This window comes from Salvelinus fontinalis, chromosome 35, assembly GCF_029448725.1.
Source record: "Salvelinus fontinalis isolate EN_2023a chromosome 35, ASM2944872v1, whole genome shotgun sequence".
Lineage (NCBI taxonomy): Eukaryota > Metazoa > Chordata > Actinopteri > Salmoniformes > Salmonidae > Salvelinus > Salvelinus fontinalis.
In genome coordinates this window covers 14,269,541-14,288,822 of record NC_074699.1, presented here as the reverse complement: position 1 = coordinate 14,288,822, position 19,282 = coordinate 14,269,541, and the positions used below count along the sequence as shown (strand labels likewise).

At 43.4% G+C, this 19,282-nt stretch overlaps 1 protein-coding gene across 3 annotated transcripts in view; it reads left to right on the top strand.

Moving 5' to 3' along the window:
- The window catches only part of LOC129834349 (neural-cadherin-like), a 206,536-nt gene that overhangs the window by 139,569 nt on the left and 47,685 nt on the right, over positions 1-19,282 (top strand). For all 3 annotated transcript variants that reach the window (XM_055899249.1, XM_055899250.1, XM_055899251.1), the window contains exons 16-21: positions 273-416; positions 2,285-2,568; positions 3,523-5,137; positions 5,696-5,789; positions 6,842-7,026; positions 13,589-13,815. In XM_055899249.1, the coding sequence (XP_055755224.1) occupies positions 273-416; positions 2,285-2,568; positions 3,523-5,137; positions 5,696-5,789; positions 6,842-7,026; positions 13,589-13,815 (2,549 nt within the window). The remainder of the gene's footprint in view (positions 1-272; positions 417-2,284; positions 2,569-3,522; positions 5,138-5,695; positions 5,790-6,841; positions 7,027-13,588; positions 13,816-19,282) is intronic.

The window sequence follows — 19,282 nt, the reverse complement described above, 5'->3', positions numbered from 1 at the left end:
ATACTCATATCAAAGGGAGCATATTATATTGGGATGGGCCCCACATCTGCCTACGGATTGCTTCAGAAAAGAAAGAGTCAGACGGCGAGAGAGAGGGAGAGCAAGATGGAGAGATGTGAGGAATAACCGAGGGTGAAGATAGGAGGATGGAGGGAGAAATAGAGGGATAAAGAAGAGAGAGGGAAAGAGGGGGGTGGATATGTTCAGGTTGACAGAATAAGAGCGGGCCTGGCGTTTAATCTCTCACTCTGTGCTCTCTCTCCTTCCTTCAGACACGGCGTACGTGAGGGTTTTCATCAGCGATGTGAACGATAACAAGCCTCTCTTTGCTCAGACGGTGTATGAAGTCGACGTGGATGAGGATGCAGACGTGGGCTTTGCCATCCTCACTGTCAGTGCTAATGACGAGGACGAAGGTAAGTGGTGGAGAGGGAGAAAATACTTCCCTGTCCTTCTCACTCTCCCGGGGCTCAGTGAACGTGTGAGAGGTTACGAGGGCTCTCCATCTATCCTCAGGTCATGACCCTGAAAAAAACACAGTACGGTTGAGATGCCCTATTTGTCATCAAGGCAAAGGGTGGCTACTTTGAAGAATCCCAAATATAAATCATATTTTGATTTGTTTAACACTTTTTTGCTTACTACATGATTCCATATGTGTTATTTAATAGTTTTGATGTCTTCACTATCATTCTGCATTGTAGAAAATAGTACAAAATAAAGAAAAACCCTGGAATGAGTACAGTAGTTGTGTCCAAACATTTGACTGGTATTGTATGTTTCACATCGATTTCATGTTATAGATTGTTGGTGTGTCATATAACATGTCAAGGTACTGCAGTGGATACAGAATATAAATCAGCTTTTCTTTTCATACAATCTGCATAAGTCTCCATATGGCTTCACCATAGCTCAGAAAGGACATCCTTAACATCCCAATAGGCTCATCAACTCCCAGGCCAGGGACTGCACACACACAGCACACAGCAACTCTCTCTCTCCAGCAGCAAGCCCTATAATAACTCTCCTCCTATGGGCACCATCCATACCCCTCTCCCATCCATCTCATCCTATACTAACACACTGCCTGTTATTCACCTGACTCACCCTCATTCAGCCGGCTCTAGCTCACACGGCCCGCTACAATAAATCCATTGCGAAGCATATCATCCCCGTTGGTGCTGCGGCAGCTAGCTACCACGGTGAGGGCTCTTTATCAGTCCGCTACGGGAATAGGAGAGGAGGGGAGAAGGGGGGCGTAGCTTCATATTATCAGACATTTATCATGTCGGAGCGCGTAGGCCTGTGGAGCAGCAACCACCTCTCTGTGATGAATGGGCTCGGCCGCACCGCCAGCTCCATCTTTGCATTCTCAACACACAGCGCCCCGCGTGAGGGGACAGTCTCCGGGCCACTTTGGGTAATAAAGCACACACACAGGGCCAGCTATGCTGATGGGCCGACACCCCAAGCAGATTATCACCACCGAGGGAGCTAGGGAACTAGGAACACAGAGAAAGAGAGAGAACAGAGTGGGAGAGAGAGACAGAGGTCTTTTTCCTTTACTATGCTGATAAGAGTTCCTGGGAGTGGAATCAGATCGTTTCTTTTTGTTCTCCTCCTGTCAGCATAACAGCTTATAGCCAGGGAAAGTAGGAAGGTTTTTGAACATGTACAAGTGGGAATAGGATTTCTTGTGTTTGTTTTTTCATTTTGTTTGTTTACTCTGCGTTGCTCGCTCTGTGCATGCAAGGTCTCCACTGGGATTTGAACTCAGTAGTTTGAAGGGGGAAGGAAGCTCAAATGAAAACATATCTATTCACAAGTCCTTCTAATGTTTCATTAGCACTGACAACACAACAAAATACTTCAGGATTAGGGATTACTGCTCTGCTCTGTTCTGCTGCGTCCTCACTTTCATGTTGCAAATAACCTATGAATAGTTTTTCTTTGGAGATTCCTCCATTCTCCCTCTCTTGAGTTGTAATGTATTGAATCTGACCGAGACTCCATTGAGTCTCCTCTCAACATTGGATTCTGTATATAACTCCTGATCAGCTAATAGACCTTATTACAATTGCTTTATGAAGCAAAAAAAAACGAAGACACTTCCTGAAATGTCAAGCAGAACTATTACCTGGATTCAGTCAGAACTCATTTGAAAAAGAAAACTTTGATTCCTGAAAATGTTAGCTATATATATGTTAAACGATATGTATGTGATGGTCATGGTGTCCCATTCTGCTTACTACACATATCTTAGTTACCACATCGTTCTGTTTAGGCGCCAATGCTAAGCTACGCTACCAGATCACGTCTGGCAACACTGGCGGGGTTTTTGACGTGGAACCAGAGGTGGGCACCATCTTCATTGCCCAGCCTCTGGACTACGAGCAGAACAAGGGCTACAAGCTGCTGGTGCTGGCGTCGGACGGGAAGTGGGAGGACTATGCGGATGTGATGGTCAACGTGGTGAACAAGAACGACGAGGCGCCAGTGTTCACGGTCAACGAGTACTATGGTTCTGTGACTGAAGAGCTGGATGGATCGCCTGTGTTTGTGCTTCAGGTATGTGTGAAACACTCATTGAATCATACGGTAATCTTCATTTGTCACATTATTATGACAACAGATGCAAGTGATCTATTAAGTCATCACATGTATTAGCAGAAAATGATGGAGAATAGTATGATAAATGTATCAGACATCTGAAATCTCTTTAGAGTATTTTGTCACCAACTCAACCGTGTTATACAACTCTGTCAACGTGAAAGACTGAGGATTTGACATTTTCTCTTTCTGTTATCATTTGAATGCTTTTCCCTCAGTATCTCAAGAGCTTAAAATTATAAGGCTCTATCTGCATTTTTTGTCAAAACTGAGTTACTTGCATAGCGTTGCTTTGTAAAATATTCTGTACCCACTGCATACCCTAATTCAAGTTCAAAAGAATACAAGATAACAATCATTCCAACCAATTATCTCAGAATCATCTTTTTGCAGATGGAACCTTATAATTCCAAGGTCACACAATTCTGTCATTCAGAATGTGAGTCATTGTGCCCCAGGAGGTTACAGACACTATATTTCCCAAGCCTTTATGTCCTCCGACTGAATTGCATGAGATGACATCATGCTGTTTCATACAGTTCTTCAGACGGGACATCTGGTACTAGCTGTAGACCATTAGCAGTTTGCCCCACCACTCATTGGTTTCATTTCACCTACAGTACCTGACGCTCTGCAGTTCTCATGATAGATTTAAATTCTCGTGGTAGATGTTGCTCTGCCTGGGGATTGATTGGGGCTGAGGTCAGGAGAGTGAAAGTTGTGCACGTAGTCGATAAACTAGAGTTGATCACTGTGCAGAGCAGGTAGGTGTGAAGTTAGCACTTCAACCAACCTGATGGATGACACCAAGTCAGCAAGCTTCAATAATTAAACAGTGCTGAACTCCATAAAAAAAAGTTTGCAGGCTGCAGATTATAAAGCTTCACAAGCACATTCCCTTTGATGTTGTAGGTAACTGCTACTGACCCAGATAAGGATGCTGACCAGGAGGCCCTGCGGTACTCCCTTCATGGCCAGGGAGCCGAGAGCGAGTTCATTATTGATGAGGTGACGGGGAAGATCTACGCTCAGAGGACTCTGAACCGGGAGGAGCGGGCCGTGTGGAGGTTTGTGGTCCTTGCCACAGATGAGGGCGGCGAGGGTCTGACCGGATTCACTGACATCATCATCAACGTGTGGGACATCAACGACAATGCGCCCATCTTCACCTGTGCCCCCGATTGTCATGGCAACGTGCCGGAGAACTCTGCCCCCGGCACCTCTGTCATGGAGATGACGGCCACCGACCTGGATGACTCGGCCGTGGGCCAGAACGCTGTGCTGTCCTACAGGATTGTGGGTAATACGGGTACAGGTGGCGGTGGCTCTGACATGTTCAGTATTAACCCGTCCACGGGCACCATCTCGGTGGCAATGAGTGGCCTGGACCGGGAGCAGGCAGAGACCTACCTGCTGATGGTGGAGGCCAGGGACGGGGGTGGCATGACGGGCACGGGTACCGCCACCATCAGGGTGACAGATGTGAATGACCACGCACCCAGGTTCACGGAGCGATCCTGCCTGGCCAGGGTTCCTGAGAGCAGTGAGCCCAACGCGGTGGTGCTGGAGCTGTCTGCTGAGGACTGGGACACAGGCGAGAACGCCCAGCTCACCTTCAGTGTGGTGGCAGGAGACCCAGAGCAGAAGTTTTCCATGGTGAGCCAACGGCAGGAGCAGCGTGGCACCCTGAGGCTGAAGAAGAGGCTGGACTATGAAAGGCCCAGTGAGCAGCGCTTCAACCTCACCCTGAAGGTCGAAGATCTGGACTTCTCCAGCTTTATTCACTGTGTCGTAGAGGTAGAGGACTGTAATGACCACGCACCCATCTTCATCGCGCTCTCCCAGCCGCCGGCGCCCCTGCCCGAGGACGTGCCCGTGGGCAGCAGCGTGGCCAGGCTGACGGCCAGCGACTCTGACTCAGGCCAAAACAAGGAGATCACCTACAAAATCCTCCAGGAGTCAGACCCTCTGGGCCAGTTCTCTGTAGACCAGTCTGGTCTAGTCACTGTGATCAGCGCTCTGGACAGAGAGACCGTAGCGCAACACAACCTGGTCATCCTGGCTTCTGACCACGGCTCTCCGGCCTTGACGGGCAGCGCCACCATTCAGCTGGCCCTGCTAGACGTCAACGACAACGGGCCGGAGTTTGAGGCAACGTATGCTCCAGTGGTGTGGGAGAACGTCTCTGGTCCCCAGCTAGTCAGACTCAACCAGACTTCCACACTGCTGCGGGCCATAGACCGAGACTCAGCAGAGAACGGATCTCCATTCTACTTCAGCCTTCCCTTAGAGCTACACCACAACAATGACTTCTACCTGCAGGATAACGGAAACGGCACGGCCACCATCACAGCCCTGAGGGCCTTCGACCGGGAGAGGCAGAAAGAGTTCCTCCTGCAGATCATCATGAGTGACAGCGGCCATCCGCCCAAGACGGTCACCAACACTCTGACCATCACCATAGGAGACGAGAACGACCATGCTCACCAGGCGGGAGAGAAGGAGATTTTTGTCAACAGTCACAGAGGTGAGATCACTGCCATCATCAATACACTATAACGTATGTATTCATGCATAGCACAACACAGAGAGAACAAATTCACAAAGCAATATATGAATGAGGAGCAAATCATTTGACCCTCACGTCTGACCTTTTCCAGGGCTTGAAGGTTTTGCTTCAACCGGGAGTTTATGAAAAGAAACCATGTCTCTTTTGTTGTTCTGGCGCCTTTGTACAGTAAGAGCCGCTGTAGGAGCGAGCAATTAGGTATAGCTGAATCTCTTTTCTCCTCTTCAGGGTTGACTATTCCTGGTTTATACCTCTCCTTTCACAAAATGAGTCAATGCATTATGTTCCCCATTGTTGAAGTGCAGTGGAGAGTTGCTGGTAATATGTGTTGACTAGTTTCTTTCAGACACATTTTTCTTGTTGCCTTGCAATGACCATGATGACGTTTCTCTAGTTAGCTGTTTTCAGAACACTTTAATATCCATGTGAACAGTGCTATTTTTGACTATGCCTCTTCATGACACACACACACAGAAATACACACCCTTGATAAAAATCAATGTTCTTTGCTGACAGGGAGGATGCCGACCACTATCCTGGGGAAGGTCTACGCCCCGGATCCTGATGATTGGGACAACAAGACCTATGCCTTTGAGGGACATGTGCCCAAGTAAGACATCTCTAGCTCTCTTCATCTGTATTTCTCTCTCTTTCCCTCCCTCCGTCACCCTCTCTAAACGCGCCATAAACCTTGAGAGTGATGTCTCTCCCGACAGCCTCTCTGTCATTGATGTTGTGGACCTGCACCTGAGACGAAGGTGCGAGACGAGCAGAGCAGAGGAACCCTGAGCGACAGGGCGTTTCTTGAGACGTTTGCCTTGAGATCTCTGTGAAGGCTCAGCAGCTACAGCGGTGTTCTGAACATATCATACCATGTGACACCTTCCACGGCCTCACATCCAGAAGCATGACAACTACCACTGCTATAGCCCTGCACTCACATACAGAAACTCAGATTGACTGTAGCTTTTTCCCCCAGCGAATCTGTTCTTTCAACACACATAGCTACGGTATGTTGTTGAATCTATGCAGAGTTAATATTTAATCTAGCATCTCTCATCTTCACTCGAGTAGAGAAACTTCTGCATTACTCAATAGGGAAAAGGTTGGAATCCAGTTGACTAATTTTGACACTTCATATTAAACACAGTTGGATTTGAAGTTGATAAACCAGCGCATCTCAACATCTCCTTCACTATTTGATCTGCCTGGGATCTTGCTTTGATTCCCAGTGTAATCAAACTTGAATGAGCTCAATTAGAAAGGAAGTATGAAGTTGTGGACCACAAGGAGTTGCTTCCTCTCATCTTTTTCTCTTATCTCTTTTATAATCTCCCCTTCCCTGCCCTTCTTTCTTCTATCCTCTCCTCCCTCCTCCCTCCCTCTCTATTCTCTCCTCCCCCATATTTTCTTATTTTCTCTTCTTATATCCTCTCTCTTTTATCTATTCCTTCTTTTATTCTGCTGTTTTGAATCATTGTGTCTTAATCTCCTCGCTCTGGTTCCCAAAGTCTCAGTCATTTCTTCTCATTTATGTCAACCTAGTTTTCATTCACAGTAGTGTACCACCAAATGTAACTACAGATGCACCACAGGCTGCTCATTTTACATGCAATATATGAAGCATTGATGTTGCTGATGTGGTTTTTGATGCCTCCTCAGTTACTTCATCCTGAACAAGCGGACGGGATTCCTGATCATTAAGGAGAACACTCCCCCGGGCAGCTACGAGTTTCAGGTGTGCGTGTCAGACGGCATGTGGCCAGACGCTGTTTCCGGGGTAACAGTGTATGTGAGGGAGCTGCGTGACGAGGCCATCTACAATTCTGGATCCCTGCGCCTGGCAGGTACAGTACACATGTCCTCTGAACCTTGACCTACTGTATGACCTGAGACACATCAGGGGTCGTAATGTTTTATATTGTTTCATGTTATCATATGAAGATGATTTCTTTTGTTTATAAGAATATGTATTTTCAAGATACAATGTATGGGTTAGTAACAGTGGAAATATGTCTTTCTTGGAAGTATGTCGTTCTGAATTATAATTAGACAATGTTTTGCTTCCTCAGCACTTTCATTTTGGGTGTCAAGTATAGTCTGATGCACCGCTTGTGCGTGTGAAAATGAAATATACTTTGGAAGAGATGGTCTACGGCTGAGGGGATTTTATGATTTCTGAGATATTTAAATGAGAAGAGAGAGGGAGGAATAGCGGAGGGAGTCATGGCTCATATAAGCTGATAAAAGGGATTTGCTTCAAAAAACAGCAGCAGGCAATGTAGTCACACCAACCAGGAGCCTTTACATTACAGCTGGTGGTTATATACTGTGTCACATGATTTATTTCAAGGAAACTGGGTAAACAGGATGTTTTTTAATATGTACTGTAAGTGATGAAAACGGAACCAAAATCATCCGGAATGAATGTTTCTTTGCTCTCTGCTTCAGCCCATTTGATCTACAGTAGAGCCGTCTGGTTTCGTAAACTTCTTAGCCCGGGTATTTCGAGTGCATCCTCTAAATGACCATATCCACTGCATTTAGAGAGCTGGAGAGTTTGTATTGATCGAAATGGCTCGTGCCATAAAATGTCTGTTGAAGGTGAGTGTTATTGGAAGCAATATGGCAACAACCGCTGTAGTGCTGAGAGCTGAACCAGACTCAGACGCTCAACCTAGAGCGCAATTACGCTAACCCTAATCAGTCCTGAGACCCCAGCAAAACTGTCTTTATCTGACCTATCCGCAAGCCCAGCCCATATATTTATCCTCACAATTAAGTGTTTTACCATTTTCTTTTTTAGGGAAACCAGGGCCACATGTAGAATAATTTGACATAAACAGTTGCGATTGACAGATAAAAAAAAATAAGGTCTGCCAAATCAAAAAATGGATAAAAATGAATTTATATGAATATTGTAAGTACATAAATTGTTTCCTCAGTGGGAAATGATTATCCAACTAGTCAGTTTCAACTGTGTGGCGTTTGGGATTATGACAGCATCTATGTGAGCTTATTACAGTATTATAAACAAACAACAATTATTCCCTAGAAGAACCCCTTACCTTCTAATGACTCTTGAGAAGCTTGTGAGCATCATAGAGCAATGTGTGTGTTCGTGAGAGTCTCTGATTGTCACAGATAGCTTTTAGTAGTTTGTTGCTTAAACCATTCCGACTCTACAGACGTTTTTATAACAAGATCCGGGCCTCTTCGGGATCCACCCTTGTCTCAAACACCGATCTAGCTCAGCCCCCATTAATCACACAGACTTGGTTGGTATCTACGGACGTAGAAGAAGTAGGCGATTCCAATGGTACAACCCTGACGTCTGTAGCTGAAACACACAATGTTTAAACCGTGTTAGAAGTCTAAAACGTGCTGCGTTACAGTGGGACTCATTGGGTTAAATATAAATTTTTAGACACAACTCAGAAAATGTTAAATGTCAACACCAAGACTGCCCCCAATCCAAATGCATTTGTAAACAGCAATTACCTGAAGATAATTGGGATTGTGGAAGCCATTTTCAGGTTATTTCACAAATAAAGCACTCTGTAAACATTCTCATGGATTCCAAGTCTGAAGGATTATGAAAAATTCAACTTATAGTATTACTGACATAGCTTCCTTGACATTTTCAATCCCATTTTAAGAACAAATGTGGAAGGCAATAAGGACATGTACTGTTAAATCTTCTTCTGGGAGATTAAGGCTCTTTGTGGAAAACTTGCAGGAGAATATGATTGAAAGGTGAAATGTGTGATAAATAGTGAATCCTTGAGATGCCCACACCAGTTCACATAAGCATATATGACATCTTCAAAGAAACACACACACACACACACACACACACACACACACACACACACACACACACACACACACACACACACACACACACACACACACACACACACACACACACACACACACACACACACACACACACACACACAGCTTTATTTTTGTGAAATTTCAGGACTTTTTGGGGAGTAAAAATGTTTGACCATTACAAATCCTATTTTCCCTAACCCCTAACCCTTAACCTAACCCTAAATGTATCCCTAACCATAACCTAAAAACCCTAAACCTAACCCTAACCTTAACCCTAACCTTAACTCCAAAACCCTAAATCTAACCCTTAAACTGAAAATAGCAAATTCGGGACATGAAGAAATATTTTTTTAAATTGTTTTCCTACCTTATCAGGACATTCGGGTGAATTATTAGGACATTAGGGTGAATTATTAGGACATTAGGGTGAATTATTAGGACATTAGGGTGAATTATTAGGACATTAGGGTGAATTATTAGGACATTAGGGTGAATTATTAGGACATTAGGGTGAATTATTAGGACATTAGGGTGAATTATTAGGACATTCGGGTGAATTATTAGGACATTCGGGTGAATTATTAGGACATTAGGGTGAATTATTAGGACATTAGGGTGAATTATTAGGACATTAGGGTGAATTATTAGGACATTAGGGTGAATTATTAGGACATTAGGGTGAGTAATTAGGACATTCGGGTGAATTATTAGGACATTAGGGTGAATTATTAGGACATTAGGGTGAATTATTAGGACATTAGGGTGAGTAATTAGGACATTAGGGTCCTGGTAAAGGAAGGAAAAAGGTATAAATACAAGTACACACACACACTCACTCTCTTTCGCTCTCTCGCTCAAACGCACAGCCCTATGGGTAATGTCTAGTATGTTGGATAAAGAACTTTGAAACAGCTTGAGTGTGTCCTTTTCTGGCTGTGAGATTAGTTAGAAAAAGTTTCATGTTTAATCCTTCATTCCATTCTCCCCCTTCCCTCCCTTCTGTCTAACTCTGGGGCCCACCTCACCTGTTTGCATCTCTCCTGCTTCCTGCTTCATGCGATCAATAAAAATTGAAATTGGAAAAAATATCTTCAGTTCACCTCTGGGATTAACACCAATACTAACCTCTGAGTCTGTCTCAAGGTCCTATTGACCCAGTCAACTGAGACCCTCTACTCTGTCACCATCAGTGTGTCTGTCTGCTGACCTGACATGACAGGGGCATGCTAGTCTCTTTTAATGGAGGTAGTTTGTATTTACTGTGCCTTACATATTTATTTGGACAGTGAAGCCAAAACGTTTAATTTGTCTCTATACTCCACGATTTTGGATTTGAGATCAAATGTTTTATATGAGGCAACAGTAACAGTGTCACCTTTTATTTGAGGGTATTTTCATACATATCTGTTGCACCATTTAGAAATCAATGCACTTTATGTATTTAGTCCCCCCATTTGAAGGTGTAATAATTATTTTGACAAATTCACTTATATGGTTTTCAGTATAGTCAAAAGTTTAGTCTTTTGGTCCCATATTCCCAGCACACAATGACTACATCAAGCGTGTGACTCTACAAAGTTATTGGATGCGTTTGCAGTTTGTTTTGGTTGTGTTTTGGGATGTTGTGCCCAATAGAAACGAATGGTTAATAATGTATTGTGTCATTTTGGAGTCACTTTTATTGTAAATTAGACTAGAATATGTTTCTGAACACTTTTACATTAATGTGGATGCTACCATGATTATGGAACATAATCAATTAATCATGAAAGTTACAGATTAAAGTGACTCCAAAATGACACTACATTATTTACAATTCATTTCTATTGGCCACAGCGTAATCCGAAACACAACCACAGCAAATTGCAAATGCATCCAACAAGTTTGTAGTCACAAGCTTGATGTAGTCATTGCATGCTGGGAATATGGGACCAAATACTAAACTTTTGAATTAATGTTATATACTGTAAGTGAATTTGTCCAAATACTTATGACACCTTCAAATGTGGGAACTAGATACATAAAGTGCTTTCATTTGAAGAGTTGAATTCCAAAATACTATTCATTTTAAGAAACGTTGGTGAATTAGATTTTATTGTTTAATCGGCGTCCCGTTAGCGGGACACCTGTCGACAACATCCGGTGAAATTGGAGGGCGCGCAATAAAAATAAATAATCGTAATATTAAACATTTATGATATAAGATTAAGTATCTTATATAATTTAAAAGCGTACATTCTTGTTCATCTAACTGCGTTGTCCGGTTTACAATAGGCTTTACAGTGAAAGCATACCATGCGATTGTCTGAGGACGGCGCCCCACATCAACATATTTTTCAACCAGCACAGGCTTCATAAAATCACAAATAGCGATTAATCAAATTAATCACTTACTTTTGAAGATCTTCCTCTGTTTGCAATCCCATGGGTCCCAGCTACAACATGAATGGTCGTTTTGTTAGATAAAATCCTTCTTTATTTCCCAAAAAGTCTGTTTAGTTGGCGCCATCAATTTCAGTAATCCACTCGTTCAAAATGTAGACAAAGGAATCCAAAAACCTACCGCTAAACTTTGTTCAAACTACATTTCTATTTAATCCTCAGGTATCCTAAAATGTAAATAAACTATAATATTTCATACGGAAAGAAGTATGTTCAATAGAAAAGTAAAATTAGCAGGCGCGCGAACAAACTGATTTTCCACTGAGACTCTTTGTACCAAAACTCCAAATTCTTCTTTGTTTTGGAAGAAACAAGCCTAAAACCTTGAACAAAGACTGTTGACATCTAGTGGAAGCCATAGGAATTGCAATCTGGGAGCTAGAATTGCATAGGACCCATAGCATAAGAGCCTGGGACCTAAAAAAATAAAATAAAGAATAAGGTTGGTTTTTCTTTGGATTTTTGCATACCATATCAATTATGTGATAGTCTCATACATTATTTTAACATTTCTACAAACGTCATACATTATTTTAACATTTCTACAAACGTCAAAGTGTTTTCTATCCAATGCTACCAATTATATGCATATCCTGGCTTATGGGCCTGAGTAACAGGCAGTTTACTTTGGGCACATCAGTCAGGAGGAAATTCAGGAAAACAGACCCTAGCCCTAAGAAGTTTTAAATGATTGAACATCTGTAGATGGACTATAGGCGATTTATTGTTGAAAATCAGCAGACATGCAGTTGGCATGTTACTGATAGTCTATAGATGGTCCATCGGTAGATGCTCTACAAGTGTTACCATACCCTTAAATATAGAACTTGTTATCTAATATCCAATAGCTTCAGTGTCCAAATAAATACTTAGGGAGGTGTATGCACGTGTCTTTGTTTTGTGTGCGTGTGCGCGTGTGTGTGGGTTCGTGTGTATCCCCCTAATGCCCGTGGGAAGGAGAGTCAATGTGATCATTGCATTGGATCAAAGCCAGGTGTAAATCTGTCCCTCCATGTTAAAGACAGTCCTTGCCTGTCTCCCACAGCACTGGTAATGAGACCAGACAGATGGCGGCATCCCCTCACTGAGCTCCATTTCCATTCTCTTAATGTCAATCTAGGATTCCTCCCTCTGTCTGCACCCATGGCCTTAATCACACTGAGCAACACTGACACTCCTCGGGACCTAATGATCCCAGATTGACACAGCTCAGGTGTTCCCAGCATGACACTTAAAGCCTGCCGTCAGCGCGGGGATTAAGAGTGGGAGAGATGAGAGCACACAGACACACTACACATTGTCAGAAAGTTACATACGCACTCACATATTCAGTCAGACAGTTACACACTAAACTTTGTAGAAACAACCAAATTCAAAAACATGCATTTATTAAACGTTTCATTCATCAGATATGACTATTGGAGCCTTCTCCCCTATAACTATTTATAACTATGTCACTGATGTCATTAAAACTGGATGAAATCTCTTTCCCTTTCCTTCCCACCTGTCTCCTGTGTGCTGAAGAGTTTTGATTGGAGCAGTAGGGGGACCCTACTGTCTGCGTCAAACAGGGCCCAGGGAACTGAGGGGAGTGGGGGTGGGCAGAGGCAAAGCCCTCGCCCCTAATCCCATGCTAGAAGGTGTCTGCTCAATTAGAGGCATCCTTGACTCAGGGGAGAGACGGCCTCGGCTCAGGAGCTCTCTCACCTTGGCAACGCTGCCATGCTCCAAATTGAGGTTGAAGGCTGTTCCGTCCTCGCACCCCCCCTCCCCCCCCGCTCAATATCCCCGACATGGCCAGAGTGGTCTTTCTGTGTGAGCGTTGGCTGTGACTGTGACAATGTGTAGCAGGGCTGGGTGGTGTCTGTCTTGCTGGGCCAGGGCCAGTGGCAGGGCCAGTGGCTCTCGGGCGGGAAGAGGGGAGGGATTGACAGTGCCTGCCTAGTCAGGTCTGGAAACACATTCTGTTTATTGCCTGTATGTTTCTCCTGCTCATTGAAGAGATTTTGGGGATGCATCGATTTAGCCTCGGAAAATGAGAGGGACGAGTCCTCTGGCATATGTTGGCTTCTATTCTGATCTTGTATACCTTTGCTGTTTGTGTGTTTATGTGTGTGTGTGTTGCAGACGTCACAGCGAAGGAGTTTATTGAGCAGCGTGGTAGCTTGAGGAGTCGCTATGAACTGCTGGTGGACTTCCTGTCAGAGATGTTGGCGGTGGGCGTTGATGACATCAACGTCTTCAGCCTGATGGACGTCAGGGAGAGGACACTGGACGTGCGCTTCGCAGTGCACAGCAGTCCTTTCCTCAGAGCAGAGAAACTACAGGGATACCTCGCTGCTCACAAACAAAAGGTACTGTATAATGATGACCCTGGAAGTTATCCTGTTGGATACACTGTGATTTTCTGTGAGTAAAAAAAATGACAATAAAAAAACGATGGTGTGATGATTTTAATGAGCCTCACTCAATGTTAAGCATTAGAAGATGCAACCCTAACTTGACCCCACTAAAAATACACACAGGATTACTGGACAGAAGACATTTACATGTATGGTCCAATTATGGAAAATACAGTCACTCAGGATTGTTGCTAGCCTATTTTGAAGTGAGGGGGATTTCAATCGAAAAAATATGCAATATGTGTAGCCTTCTGTTTTCCACATAATGAAAAATATAACCCTCTAGTTTTTTTGAGCTGGTTTATGTGGATGTTACTAATGGATTATGTAACATTGCAATGTCAATTACAGTATAATATATCTGAAGCTGCTATTATGGTGTTGTCACTTTGAATACATTAGTTATTGCAGTATTGGACTGTATTCACCAGACCAGCTATAGATTATTGTGAGCTGTGGAGCCTTACAGTGTAGTTGTTACACAGGGACAATCTTTAAAGTTAAACCAGACTATTAAATCGCCTAGTGGTTAACCGTGTTGGGCCAGTAACCAAAAGGTTGCTGGTTTGAATCCCTGAGCCGACTAGGTGAAAAGTTTTGAGCAAGGCACAAAACCCTACTGTAATTGCTCTTTTAAGTCGCTCTGGATAAGAGAGTCTGTAAGTTTACTAAATGTACAATTTCAAAATTGTAATCATGACCAACACTTAGTTTCTGCTTCCTCCTGTTCTGACATCTCTTCATTGAGGCGCACATTCACTTCCTTTTTCATGCAGTTGAAAGCTAGAGAGAAATAGTGTAGGGAGAAATAGGGAGAGAAAGAGAGCGAGAGAGGGGGATATACAGGGTTAGAGAAGGAGAGGGAAATTAGTGAAAGAGAGAGAGAAAGAAAGACAGAAATAAAGAGAAAGGGAGAGAGAGAAGGAAAGGAAAGGAAAGGAGAGGTAGGGGATGCTTCAGGTGTGGCTTGTGGTTGGTCTGTGCTCTTTCATCTGGATTTCATGTGTGCCCCTCTGAAAAGACATCGATCACAATGAGATGTGAAGCGTGGCGAGTGAAGATGAGCGCGAAGAGGGAAATAGGGAGGGGGGGATGGCTGCGGTTATTAAAGTTTGCAATTCTACAGTAATGCTCGGAAATATGAGAGACAAAATGGTATTTTCTCTCTCTCTCTCTCTCTGTTGCTTTCACGGCAATAGAGATTTCCCTTGCTGGTAGAGCATTTCAATTCTTAGTGCACCCCTGACAGTTCTAGAACATATTGGTTTGCTGTGGTTAAATTCATTGATATGTAAGACCAAGTTCTATGTTCCTCTTGTAGAAGTAATAAAGTGTCTAGAGAGAAGGGATATTCTAGTTGATTTTGGAAAGTGAAAGGGGACCCTTTTGTGTTATAGATCTCTGCTTCCAGGCCTTTTGTTGTGAGACTTCATTTCTGGATTCTGTCATGTAAAATGGGTTGTCTGGGTACATGGCCAATCCCAAAATAATTGTAAGTAAGTTGTCGAAATATCCAAACATAGCCCTACATACTCTTTGTCAGCGTCTTGCCGGTAGATGATATTGTGAAGGAAAATGCCTCCCCTAAGTCCCACAATAAAAACTGTGTTTTGAAGTACACTACATGACCAAAATCATGGGCATTAATATGGAGTTGGTCCCCCCTTTGCTGCTGTAACAGCCTCCACTCTTCTGGGAAGGCTTTCCACTAGATGCTGGAACATTGCTGCGGGGGCTTCCATTCGGCCACAAAAGCGTTAGTGAGGTCGGTAAGGCACTGATGTTGGGCGATTAGACCTGGCTTGCAGTCGGCATTCCAATTCATTCCAAAGGTGTTCGATGAGGTTGAGGTCAGGACTCTGTGCAGGCCAGTGAAGTTCTTCCACACCAATCTAATGGGCCTAGCCCGAACCATAAAAAACAGCCCCAGACCATTATTCCTCCTTCACCAAATTTTACAGTTTTACAGATTCATCACTCCAGAGAACACGTTTACACTGCTCCAGAGTCCAATGGTGGTGAGCTTTACACCACTCCAGCTGACGCTTGGCATTACGCATGGTGATCTTAGGCTTGTGTGTGGCTGCTCGGCCATGGAAACCCCTTTCATGAAGTTACAGACGAACAGTTCTTGTGCTGACTTTGCTTCCAGAGGCAGTTTGGAACTCGGTAGTGAGTGTTGCAACCAAGGACAGACGATTTTTACAAAATAAATTGTCTATGGAGATTGGCTGTGTGCTCAGTTTTATATACCTGTCAGCAATGGGTGTGGCTGAAATAGCCGAATCTCAACATTTGAAGGGATGGCCACATACGTTTGTATATACAGTGGCTTGTGAAAGTTTTCACCCCCTTTACATTTTTCAATTTTTTTTGCCTTACAACCTGGAACTAAAATTGAATTTTTGGGGGGGGGGTTGTATTATTTTATGAACACAACATGCCTATCACTTTGAAGATGCAAAATATTTTTTATTGTGAAACAAAAAAGAAATAAGCCAAAAAAAAAATGAAAACTGAGCGTGCATAACTATTCCCCCCCACAAAGTCAATACTTTGTAGAGCCACCTTTTGCAGCAATTAAAGTTGCAAGTCTGTTGGAGTATGTCTATATAAGCTTGGAACATATAGCCACTGGGATTTTTGCCCATTCAAGGCAAAACTGCTTCAGCTCCTTCAAGTTGGATGGGTTCGTCTGGTGTACAGCTATCTTTAAGTCATACCACAGATTCTCAATTGGATTGAGGTCTGTGCTTTGACTAGGCCATTCCAAGACATTTAAATGTTTCCCCTTAAACCACTCGAGTGTTGCTTTAGCAGTATGCTTAGGGTTATTGTCCTGCTGGAAGGTGAAACTCCGTCCCAGTCTCAAATCTCTGGAAGACTGAAACAGGTTTCCCTCAAGAATCTCCCTCTATTTAGCGCCATCCATCATTCCTTCAATTCTGACCAGTTTCCCAGTCCCTGCCGGGTGGGGATGATGGTCTCAGGGTGATAAGAGGTGTTGGGTTTGCGCCAGACATAGCATTTTCCTTGATGGCCAAAAAGCTAAATTTTTGGCTCATCTCACCAGAGTACCTTCTTTCATATGTTTGGGGAGTCTCCCACATGCCTTTTGGTGAACACCAAATGTGTTTGCTTATTTTTTTCTTTAATGCCCTCCTTGCCTGGTCCGTGAGTTTTGGTGGGTGGCCCTCTCTTGGCAGGTTTGTTGTGGTGCCATATACTTTCAGATTTTGAATAATGTATTTAATGGTGTTCCGTGGAATGTTCAAAGTTTCAGATCTTTTTTTATAACCCAACCCTGATCTGTATTTCTCCACAACTTTGTCCCTGAACTGTTTGGAGAGCTCCTTGGTCTTCATGGTGCTGCTTGCTTAGGGTTTTGCAGACTCTGGGGCCTCCCAGAACAGGTGTATATATACTGAGATCATGTTTTATTTATTTTATTTTTAATTTATCTTACCGTTATTTTACCAGGTAAGTTGACTGAGAACACGTTCTCATTTGCAGCAACGACCTGGGGAATAGTTACAGGGGAGAGGAGGGGGATGAATGAGGATGAATGAGCCAATTGTAAACTGGGGATTATTAGGTGACCATGATGGTTTGAGGGCCAGATTGGGAATTTATGAATGTGACACTGATTGCACACAGGTGTACGTTATTTAACTAATTATGTGACTACTGAAGGTAGTTAGGGGCTTATTTAGGGGATTCATAGCAAAGGGGGTGAATACATATGCACACACCACTTTTCCGTCTTTTTTTAATTACATTTTTTGAAAAAAGTTATTTTTTTAATTTCACTTCACCAATTTGGACTATTTTGTGTATGTCCATTGCATGAAATCTGAATAAAAATCCATGTTAAACTACAGGTTGTAATGCAACAAAATAGGAAAAACACCAAGGGGGGTGAATACTTTTGCAAGGCACGTTATAGTGTATATTGTATCTCTGTTGGTGATCGGCTGGGGGGTCTGTGGATTTTGAAAAGGGCATGTGATATTGGTAGAGTTGTGAGTGTAGTGGTGGAATAGACATGGGGAGAGGGAGCTCCTTTGTTACTTTTTAACAGTGTTTTATTTACTGCCCCTGATCTCTGACAGCCCATCCCTACCCTATTTCCCCATATATGCCCTTCTCCCTTCTCTTTCTGCTCTCTCCCAGTGTGTGTGTGTCTCTGACTTTGAACACTCAAGATCCACCTGCAGCCTGCTGGGATTGAGGTAGTGGAAATCTCAGTATGCTCCTCCCCCAAAGGTTCTCCTCTCTTCTCCCCGTTTACCCCTCTGTTTTCCTCCTCATATCCCCCTTATTACCCTGCTGCCCCCCCCCCTCATCTCCCCCTCAACCCCTCCCATACACATACCCTGTGATGTGGCAAAGGCAGAGACACACTGACAGAAACAGACAATGCCTAAAAAACATGAGGTGAGACACACCCAGGGACAGAGTGAAGCAGGAAAAAACTTTTCTGGTAACATTTTCTATGAAGTCCATATGCATAATGCATTATACAGCATTATACATGTTCTCATAATGCATTATACAGCATTATACATGTTCTCATAATGCACTCTGGTAGAGTAATAATGCAGTATAAACCAGTGGCGGTCAGTGCTGTTTAAGATTAGGGAGGACAATTTGGGGGGGATTATGAACATGTCCTTATTTCTATTACAGCATGTTGGATGACTGTCATTCAAATTCCATTCACCCAGTTCAATGTAACTGCAATAGGTTTAGGCTACTGCATTATACTCTAATTGTCCCTATACCCATCATGAGGTTGCTACAACCTAGCCTATGAATGACAGTTTACAGCGTAGGTGCACGCACACAGGTCGAGAGACAAATGTGAGGTGACAGACAGTGACATTCAGTACCACCTTTCACACTCTTGCCTGGATGTAGATGATATAGGGTGTAATCATTTGTCGAACAGTTGCAAACAGGAGTTTATATTGGACAAATTCAGGTATGTTCATCCCCGTTTTGTTCCATTTGCTTCCGTGTAAAAAACATTTTCAGCATAATCGGCGGAATGAATACACCCCTGATCTCGCGTAAACACAGTTCACTTTCATAGCAGCCACGTTGTATTCCTTCTCGCATTGATGTGGTCTACCTCCTCTCACCTCTTCCCTTCGCTTGTGGACTTCAAGGCACAACACATCAGCTGTACGTGACCAGGCAAAATAACCTTTCCAAACCAAACCGCTACACACAGCCTACATCGTTGTCACCATATTAGCTAAAGTAACATCATAGTCAGCATAGCTAACAGAACTAACGCGTTAGTAAACCCTCTACAATCATGCAGAAACGTTAGTGTACAGTCAGTAAGCAGTTACACCGGCGGACCCTGGTTAGCAATAAATGAGTAATATTAAAAGATGACCTTGACTTGGAA